The sequence below is a fragment of the Ceratotherium simum genome, chromosome 34, assembly GCF_057802395.1.
Source record: "Ceratotherium simum simum isolate JZ-2026a chromosome 34, ASM5780239v1, whole genome shotgun sequence".
Lineage (NCBI taxonomy): Eukaryota > Metazoa > Chordata > Mammalia > Perissodactyla > Rhinocerotidae > Ceratotherium > Ceratotherium simum.
The window spans coordinates 6,908,980-6,919,134 of record NC_141933.1 but is presented as its reverse complement, the minus strand read 5'-3'; the positions used below and the strand labels follow the sequence as shown (position 1 = coordinate 6,919,134).

The 10,155-nt window shown below is 57.5% G+C and overlaps 1 protein-coding gene across 4 annotated transcripts; it reads left to right on the top strand.

The window, feature by feature from the left end:
* Positions 1-661: 661 nt before the first annotated feature.
* On the top strand, positions 662-10,155 carry PELI3 (pellino E3 ubiquitin protein ligase family member 3). 4 transcript variants are annotated; one of them, XM_087422599.1, is made up of 9 exons: positions 662-769; positions 1,903-2,055; positions 2,607-2,678; positions 4,120-4,182; positions 4,761-4,890; positions 5,539-5,640; positions 6,428-6,622; positions 6,944-7,132; positions 8,466-10,155. In XM_087422599.1, exons 2-9 carry the CDS (start codon positions 1,904-1,906, stop codon positions 9,033-9,035), a joined length of 1,473 nt encoding a protein of 490 aa, XP_087278725.1. In that variant the 5' UTR covers positions 662-769; position 1,903; the 3' UTR covers positions 9,036-10,155. The 4 variants fall into 4 exon arrangements, with proteins under 4 accessions (XP_087278725.1, XP_004437717.1, XP_004437718.1 ...); XM_004437660.2 differs by lacking the exon at positions 4,120-4,182; XM_004437661.2 differs by lacking the exons at positions 2,607-2,678; positions 4,120-4,182.

Sequence of the window (10,155 nt, the reverse complement as noted above, 5' to 3'; positions counted from 1 at the left end):
AGGTCATCCAGCGAGAAAGCGGCTGAGCCGGGCTGGAAGACAGGTTTGCGACTCGAATCAAACGCAGCGGCTTTCCTCGACTTCCCTGCTGACGCACACCCCCTCTTCCGCCTCCTCTGGTATTTTCCTTCTCTCTCTCCTTCCCGCCCCCGCTCCTATCTAATCCTGCGGCTTCCCCAGATGGGAGGCGGGGTCTCGGGGGGAAGGTGGGGAGTCCCGGGCCTAAGGTGGGAAAAGGGGCCTCCCGCCCACTGCGAAGGCCCTGGCGTGCGGTGGGGGAGGGGGCGCCCGGATTTCCGGGATAACCCCGAAGTCCCCAGAAATGAGGACGGGGTCTGGGGAGCCCCAACTGGGGGAGGGGGTCACGTAGACTACGGGGAGTCCCTGAGCCACCGAAGACGGTGGAGGGAGTTCCTGAGACAGAGCGGTGGGCAGGCTTCCCAGAGCCCGGGGCGGGGCCCGGGAAAGGGGCGTGGTCTCCTGAGAAGGGGCGGGGCTCCGCCGACTAAGGCTAAGCTTCTCCGCAAGGGGTGGAGTCTAGGATGGGGCGGGGGCTCTCCTGGGGGCGGGCCCAATTGGGCGGGGCATCGGGGCAGGGGGCGGAGCGTGGTGGTTCGCACTCGTCCCCCTCCCCGGGCCGCGGGTGTCCCCGTGACGAGGCAGCGCGGAGCCGCCGCGGGCCGGGCCCATCCCGCCGCAGCGGCCCCGGGGCCGAGCAGGGGCGAGGCGCAGAGGGAGCGGCGCCGAGCGGGGCTCGGAGCGCGGCCAGGTGAGGCTGCCGGGGCGGAGGGGGCGGGGGCTGCGCCAGGCGGGCCCCGACGGGCGTGGGGGGCGTGTTAGCGTGTCTGGAGGTGGCAGAGGGAATGGGTCCGAGGGCGGGCGCCTGTGGCTGTTTGCGCGCTGGCGCCTGCGGTCGCGGGCCGGGGTGGGCTCTGCGCCCGTCCGGGCAGTGCCCGCGGGGCTCGGACTGTGCGGGACTGTGTGCGTGCGCGCGCGTGTTTGTGTGGAGGGGCCGCCGGGTGTGTATCTGCGTATGCGCTGGGCCGTCATTGTGCCTGCCCCGGGCGCGGGGCGCGGGCCTGCCCCGGCGCAGTCCGTTCTGCGCGGGGATGTTTTCCAAACAGGCTTCCTGCGGAGACGGGCTCTGCTGCAGCCGGAGCCGGAAGGGGGAGAGCCGCCCCCACAGGCCTCCAGAGACCCGGGCGGCTGGGGGACTGCAGACAGACACCTGAGGGAGGGAGGGGGCGCGCACCCGGGAGAGGTCCAGAGGCCTGCCTGCAGGGCAAGGCCAAGAAGGGGAGACTGAGGCAGATGGATGGGGAGGTGGACGTGGCCAGACAGGCGGAGTTGGGGAGGAGGATGGAAGAGAGACGGCGAAAAGGACAGCGGCGAGGACAGAGAGTCATTGAGAAAACAGACAGACAGACAGAGGCCTAGACCTGCAAAGGAGCAGGAAGATTAAGATGGACAGATAGATTCCAAGAACCTGATAGAAGAACTACTCAGAGGTCCCGGGTCTGAGCGCTAAACCCAAGAACTGAGTCTAAGATGAGGAGTAAGGGCCCCAAATCCTGGGGTGCCCCCTCTTTCAAGCACATCCGAGACTGGGGTCCCGGCCACCCCAAGTTGGTCCGTCCTTCTGGCTGTACCAAATCTTGACCTTCTGATTGTGCTGCCCCTCCATCTTGGTTCCATCTCATCCATCTCCCTTCTCTGGTATCCCAGCAACCCCCCAGAGCAGTTTAGGGGAGGCAGAGGTGAAGTGGTCGCCATAGCAACAGATGGGGTGAAAGGTCACTCTGATCTTAGCCTAGGTGATCCCGCAGCAGGCCAGAGCTGGCATTGAGGGAGGTTGGGATGGAAGTCTGCAAAGCTCTTTTTTTCCTCTCCCACTGTGCCCAGGATGGTGTTGGAAGGAAACCCTGAAGTGGGGTCCCCTAGAGCCTCAGACCTCCGGCACCCTGGAAACCAGGGCACTTGCGTACTCTCTCCTCCCAGTGAAGATGCACAGCCAGGCGTGGAGCCCATCAAGTATGGTGAACTCATCGTTCTGGGGTGAGCATCCCTGGTCCAGGTGGGGTGGGGCACCAGGCACCCCCCCAGGGCAGCCAGGCCAAGGGCCCCACTTCTCCCCATATGTGGCCTTCTGCTGTTTGTCCCTCCTCACCTTCCCAGCTGAGAGACAAAGTTGACCAAACCCGCCTCAATTCTTAATTGTTATTTTATCTTCCCATTTTTCATAAATTACTGAGACAACTCTAACTACCCATGGATGTTTCAGAAAAAACGTAGATCAGAAAAAAGTAACATCATCTGCCTTTCATAGAGCGCCAAGTGTGTGTAGTCCAGGGTGAAGAACTCTGGTTCTCTAGCAAAACTGCTTGGTTCAAATCCTACCTCTGCAAGTTGCTTAACTTCCCTGTGCCTCTGTTTTCCCATTTTAAAAATAGGGATGATAATAATACCTCAGAGGGTTGTCGGAAGGAATGAACGAGGTGATCTCTGTAAAACACGTAGAACAGTGCCTGGCACGTGTCACGTGTTCTGGGAGGCAGGCCTGTGCCAAGCCCTTTCATGGACATTATTTCATTTCAATCTTCACAAAGATGCTGTGAGGAAGGAGGTGAGGAAACCGAGGCTCAGAGAGGGGAAGTGACTGGCCCAAGGGCACACAGCTGGTAAGTGGCAGGGCTGGGATTTGGACCCAGGTCTTTCTTACTCTAGGTCTAGTGCACTTTCACTAAGCCACAGCTGACCCTCACACTACAGATGAGAAAACTGAGGCCAGGAGAGAGGAAGCGACGTGAGTTGGTGGCTGGGTAGACCTCATGCCTTCCTGGTGTTTGCCTGACCAGGGTCCTTGCACCACCCACTTAACTCTTCCCCGGGCACAGATCCCTCTTCTTCCTCCCCCATCTGTACCTTCTTTTGGCCTCTGTCTCTGCCACCTGCCCTGAAGAAAATATCTGATACGTAATGTTATCATTATGATGATTATTTAGAAATAATAACGGGTACTATTTGTTGACAGGTACATGCCATGTGCTTTCATTTTTGTAGTAATAATAGCTAACATTTATCAAGGGCTTGCTATATATACTCCAAACTCTGTGCCAAGCATTTTTAAATGCTTTATCTCCTTTAGTTCTCACAATAAACCTGCAAGATAGGTCCTGATACATTAGCCCCAGTTTATAGAGGTCACGTGATAAGTGGAAGAGCCGGGATTTAAGTTAGGCCCATCTGAGCCCCAAGCCTGTGTTCTGAACTACCCCAACCCCCATACGTGGGAAGAGCTTACAAGGGCAAAAGTGATACTCCTCTTGGGTGCTTGTGTTAGAAAAGCAGCTGCTTGGTGTCCCAAAGGAAGGGCTGGCTTTGCAGCTGAGGGCGAGGCCACTGCCAGGGGAGAGTGCAGACCCAAAGGTGCAGGCCCTCTTGACAGCTGTTTGTTCTCCGCAGAGCACTGAAGCCCCACACGGGCTATACATCAGAGCCACCTGGAGAGTACGTTGAAAATACCCATTGATGGTATTTTCCCAAACCTACAGAATCAGAATCTCCATGGGTGGGGCCAGGGAATCTGTATTTTAACAAGCTCACCAGAAGATTCTAATCCAGGTGGTCCTTGGCTGTATTTGGCAGCTATTCATCCTGTCACTCCCTGCTGCAAAACCTTCTGTGGCTCCCCAGTGCCTACAGAATAAAGTCTAGACTCCTCAGCCTGGTGTTCAGGGCTCTTCCCCCAAGTTCATCTTCCCCTACCGCGCTTTACCGCCCAAGTCACCACTCGCTGACTTCACCAAACCCTGCCAGCCTCTGGGCCTTTGCTCAGGGTGAGCCCTCCATCTAAAAGAGCTTCTCTAAGAGAGGCCAGAGTCAGACAGACCCAAGTTCAAATCTAGACTTTTCCACTTACTAACCTGGGATATCAGACAAGTCATTTCACCTCCCTGAGCCTCAATTTTCCTCATTCGTAAAATGGGAAGGATACTTGCCTGGCAGGACATCGCACAGATTCCATTAGGTAATTAATAACCTGAAGCACCAGGAACACGGGAGGCTCCAGTACATGGCAGCGATCAAGGCTATGACTCACCCCATCTTTGCCTTCCGCAGTCATTCCCTCCGGACAAGAGCTGGAAAGGAAGGTAGAAATTTGACGTGTATGGATATATGGAGGTAGTGGCATTGTGGGTCTATTTTTTTTTTTTCTTTCTTTCTGGTTTCCAGTAGTACGTGTGGTGTAATAAATGATAGTTTACTAAAGGTGAATCCTTTCCAGTTCTTCAAGGCCCACTATAGGTGTTGCCTCTCCCGGAAACCTGATCCCGAGGCCAGAATTGCCTTCTCCTGCCTCTGGGCCTGTGGCTCACTTGGCTTGTGCCTGGGTCATGGCAGGTGGCATCCAGGTTCCTTGAAAAGCTGAGGACCTCCCTCCCCTGCCGCTGAGGACACAGAACTGACCCGTTGTGTGTCATCTATGCTACCCCAGCTCCTAGCACCTGGCCAGACAGGGCTCAGGTGTCCAGAAAACACTGGTTAGTTGAATGAAAGGCCTTTTGAAGACGTTCTAACTCCGACCCCTCTCCCAAAGGCAGTGATTTGACATAGCAGAGTCTTCTAGTTTCGGGTGGTTCTGGGGCTTGTTTATTAAGGTAGGATCTTCCCAGAAGTTAGCAGTTCCTCCTAGTCTCTCAGGGGCTCACTTTCTCTCTCTCTCCCTGCAACCCTTTCTTCTTAACCCCCCACATCCACAGCTACAATGGGTGTCTGGCAAGTGGGGACAAGGGCCGCCGGCGAAGCCGCCTGGCGCTGAGCCGCCGGCCGCATGCCAACGGAGTGAAGCCAGATGTCATGCACCACATCTCCACACCGCTCGTCTCCAAGGCAAGCAGCTTGTCCCAGCAGACCTGGGCGCTGGTCCTGCCCTCCCTGCCCAAGTCCTGGGTCTTCAGCCTTCCCAGTCCTACCTGCCCACAGCTCCACTGGCGCAGGGGAGCCCACTGTGTCTTCACTCCCTTCCTTGGGCTACCAGAGAAATGGTGCTGATGGGAGATCCCTTGCAGTGTGCACAGTCCTCTACAGTTTGCAAAGTGTTTCCTTGACTGCCAGAGCCCATCCATTGGATGGAAATGATCAGCATAATTTTAGAGGCAGCCAGGGCTCAGAGAGGGGATGTGACAGTCACACAATAATGGCGAGAGAAAAGCCTTTGGCTTCAGAGGATTTGGGTTAGAATTTGGGCTCTGCTGTTTCCAGCTGTGTGACTTTAGGCCAGTTTGTTCTCCTCTCTGAGCTGCGGTTCCCTTAACTGTAAAATGGGCATAATAACCATGCCACCTCCTTGGGGGACTGTAGCTATCAACTAAGGTAACTAGGTAAAGAGCCGGCTGCACAGTACACCCTCTGCAAAGGGTGGAACCGCCCCTTCTCTGGGAGTGGCCGCGGGGCCTGGGGCTCCAGCTTCTGGCTTAGTGGCTCACACTTCTCATGGCCACGTGCGCTGGGAAGTGACTTCTCCTTTCTCCCTGCCAGGCACTGAGTAACCGTGGCCAGCACAGCATCTCGTACACACTGTCCCGGAGCCACTCCGTCATAGTCGAGTACACACATGACAGCGACACAGACATGTTCCAGGTACGCTTGGGCCCCTCCACAGGCCTCCTGGCCACTGGGCTACCACGCCTCAGCACTCAGCTCTGCAGGTGTTCTGGGGTGAGGCTGGAGGACCAAAGGCCGTGGGGAAGGTGCTTGGGGGCACTCAGTGCAGGCGACTACTCTTCAGGTGAGGAAGCAGGACATCCCAGTGACGGCTGTTGACTTCCCAGAGTCACACCGCAAGTCAGTGGCTGTATCAAGATTCACAGCCAAGACCGGACTCCCAGGCTGCAGGAGGCCATCCAGTTCAGGGGTTCAGAGTGTGTATGAGAGTCGGACTGCCTGGCTTCAGATCCCAGCTCCATCACTTAGTAGCTGGGTGACTTTGGGCAACAGTCAGTTAACCTCTCTGGGCCTTGGTTTCCCCATCTGTAAAGTGGGGCCCTTAATAGTACCCACCCCATGGAATTGTTAGGAAGATTAACCAAAATATTGCACATAAAATGCTTAGCATGGTATATAGTAAATACTTCTTAAAAATTCACTATTTGCTGCTAATATTTGAGTGCTCCTTGCACTGTTCTATCATCAAATCAACTAATTTTTATTGAGTGGGGTGCTCCCCAGAGCTGTTGGGGAGACAGAGAAGGAGAAGCCCCAGACCCTGGCAATTGGATTTGGAGACCCCCAGGAGTTGGGATGGTGCTGCCCCCTCACTGTTGATGACCCTGCACGCAGAGCAACTGCCGGGAACCCTGGGGTGGGAAGCCCGTGGGATTGACCTGTGCACACAGCATCCCTGTGCTTGCCCTCCCCTTCCTCACAGATTGGCCGCTCCACGGAGAACATGATCGACTTTGTGGTAACAGACACGTCCCCCGGAGGAGGAGCTGCTGAGGGCCCCTCTGCCCAGAGCACCATCTCCCGCTATGCCTGCCGCATCCTCTGTGACCGCCGGCCGCCCTATACTGCCCGCATCTATGCCGCTGGCTTCGATGCCTCCAGCAACATCTTCCTTGGAGTGAGTGAGCCCCCCCAGGCAGGGACCGGCGCTTCATCTGAGAGTGAGCAGAGGAGTAGGCTGGGGAGGGGCAGCATCCTGGGGTGATGGACCAGCCCGCAGTAATCATCATAACCATGACCTATGTAGGGATTAGCAACGCCACCTAACAAATGAGCAAAATGAGGCTCAGAGAGGTCAGGAGATGCCCAAAGTCAGGTAGCGCCAATTCCAGTCCAGTCCAGGCCACCTCTGACCTGGAGGGTAGAGGGGCAGCACCCCTGGCTTGTAGCCTGCTGGGGGCCACTCGGAGATGTGACCTGATCCCACATGTGGTCCCAGGAGCGGGCGGCCAAATGGCGGACCCCCGACGGCCTGATGGATGGCTTAACCACCAATGGGGTCCTGGTGATGCACCCAGCAGGCGGCTTCTCTGAGGACTCAGCCCCAGGTGTCTGGCGGGAGATCTCTGTCTGTGGGAACGTGTATACTCTGAGGGACAGCCGCTCGGCACAGCAGCGGGGGAAGCTGGTAGGTGACCTGCTCCATCCCTGCCTCACCCCCTCTTTCTTCCCAGGCCCTCCCAATCTGCCCTTCCCCCTGCCCAAGCCAGGAGACAATCTCCAGTCCTCCTGCACAAGGGAGCCCCAACAGGCTCCATCTGGGGGCACATGCCACTTGCCCCACAGAGAGGACCAGATCAGTGTCCCCAGGCGTAGCCCACAGTCTGCTGGAGGTCCGTGGGTGATGTGAAGTGGAGCGCACACACACACACATACTGTGCAGTACCAAGCGGCTTTGAGGATGCCGGCAGCTTAAAAAATCACACCCTCTTGTGAGTGTCACACTTGGCCTGTGTGTGAGCAGTTTATAGCCGAAAGTGTTGGCAGTTTGTAATGTGTCTGTCACGTTCAGATGGGTTTAGCTTTATTATCCTCTCCCAGTGGGAAAGGGCCTTGGAGTATTTCTGACACAGGTGACAGTAACGCTGCACATGGTACAGATCAGAGAACTCCTATTAGGAGCTGAGAGAGTCTGAGAGAGAGGAAGGGACGTGCCCAAGGTTGTGTGGCCAAGCTCCTCACGTGGGTCATGCAGAGTTCTTCCTGGGTGTCGGCAAGGAGATGCAGAACCTCAAGGAAAAGCATAGTTTATCTTTCCAGAGCATCAGTTCTAGCGGGAGACTTGGGGAGACATTATTTTTTAAATCATGCATGTGACTGTTTCACTAGCATACACTCACTGAGCACCCACTATGGTCCAGGCACTGTCCCAAGTGTGTACAGTGATTGATTCATGAGAACCACTTGATTCTTGGGGAAGTGGAATCCATCTGGAGGATTAGGAAATTAAGACACAGAGAGGTTGAGTTACGCCACCAGAGACACAGAGTTAGTAAACAGTGAGCCCAGAATTCACACCCAGTCTCTAGCGCCAGAGTCCTTGCTTCTAACCACAGCCCTTCGGACAGCTGCTTTGGGCTAAGTCCCCAGTGTTTCCAATAGAGGCGTTTCCTGCCTCTGCCATTAGGAGAGAACACGGGAAAACGTTTTAGAAAAACCCCATTTTGTTCCAGACCTCCTGATTTGACAGATAACGTGACCAAGGCCCACATCCCGCTGAAAGTGAGGGATGGTGTTGCCTGGGAGCCCCTGCCTGCCCTCCCACGTGGCTTCTCACTCATCTCCCCTCCTCAGTCCCAGCCCTCCCCCGTCCTCTGCCCCAGCTGCCCCGCTGGTCCAGGGTGCCCTCTCCAGGGAGGCTCAGTGGGATGGATTGATGGCTTGGCTGGGGTGATGGCTGCCCGATGGCAGGGGGTTTGGGGGCCTCTTGGGCAGTAAGGCCCTTCTGCTGCCCCTGGCAGGTGGAAAACGAGTCCAATGTGCTGCAGGACGGCTCCCTCATCGACCTGTGTGGGGCCACACTACTGTGGCGCACGCCGGCAGGGCTGCTGCGGGCACCCACGCTGAAGCAGCTGGAGGCCCAGCGGCAGGAGGCGAACGCGGCGCGACCCCAGTGTCCTGTGGGCCTCAGCACTCTGGCCTTCCCCAGTCCAGCCCGTGGCCGCACAGCACCCGACAAGCAGCAGCCCTGGGTCTACGTCCGTTGCGGCCATGTCCACGGCTACCACGGCTGGGGCTGCCGGCGAGAGCGGGGCCCCCAGGAGCGCGAATGTCCACTCTGCCGCCTCGTGGGGCCCTACGTGCCCCTCTGGCTTGGCCAGGAGGCCGGCCTCTGCCTGGACCCCGGGCCACCCAGCCACGCCTTTGCACCCTGCGGCCATGTCTGCTCTGAGAAGACTGCCCGCTACTGGGCCCAGACACCACTGCCCCATGGCACCCACGCTTTCCACGCTGCCTGCCCCTTTTGTGGGGCCTGGCTCACTGGTGAGCATGGCTGCGTCCGCCTCATTTTCCAGGGGCCACTGGACTAAACTACCTGGGGTCCCCTGCTGCTGCACCTGCCTGCCCACCCAGGTCCCCCACCTCCTGCAGCCCAGAGGGAGCTCTGCATGTGGGACTCTGTCTGCTGGCACCTAGCCACACCAGATGGACACGTTGGATGGGCTGTGTGCCTCTCCTCTTAACTCTGGCCCCCAGGGGGGTCCCCGAGACCCCTACCCCAGTCAGAATGATGGGGCCCTCAGTACTGGCTCTGTCCCGGGCTGATGGAGGGAAGCCCACCTCTATGCCCTGGCCCTTCCTGGGGCATCCCACATCGTGCCGCCTACACTGTGCCCCTGGGGGAGTGAAGGGGCCATGGGCCCCTGACCCCTAGCTTAGGCTGGCTGCACCCTGAGCCTGCCGACCCAGTTCCAGATATTCACCCTGCTGCTGCCCTGGGTTCCTCTATAAACCTTGCTGCTCAGCTGCCCTCACAAATCCCACGTGTCCCGCATGCGTGCAGTGCCTCCAGCCCCCGTGCGAGTGATGGGTGGGTGGCAGGCTGGGGCTGGCATCTGCTGATACCCACTGTGGGCTGCACTCCATGCCAAGGTTCTTTGGGGACACAGAGACAATCAGACCTGGTTCCCTATCCAGTGGAGTTCACAGTCTAGTGGATGACAGACCAAATTGCCGAATGACAGCATGGCTTCCTGTGTGCCAGGATCAGAGAATTATCAGGGGCTGTGGAGCAGGTCTCACTGGTGGGTGGAAAAGTGAGGGAGGTTTCGCTGAGGAGGTGTGTAGGAGCTCAGCCCCAATGGCTGCATCAGAATCCCCCACAGGAAGCGGGGTGCTCTAGGCAGAAGGGAGGCCAAGCACAGGCTCAGGTTAAGTAAGCAGGGAGCTGAGTGAGGGGTTCAGAGTGGCTGAGTGGGGCTGCAGGGAGGCAGAAGGGAGGCTGGAGCAAGAGGTTGGGACCATGCTGACGGGGAAGATGCTGGATGGAGGATTTGGAATCTCGCTTGTGGGCAGTCAGGAGTTGAGGGAGGAGAGAGGACTCGCGGTTCCAGAGCGTTGGCTGTGACACAAGGGCTGCCATTACCGAATGCCCGCTGTGTGCCCCGCGCCGTGCTAACGAGAATAATAACTACGTTCATTGAGCACTCA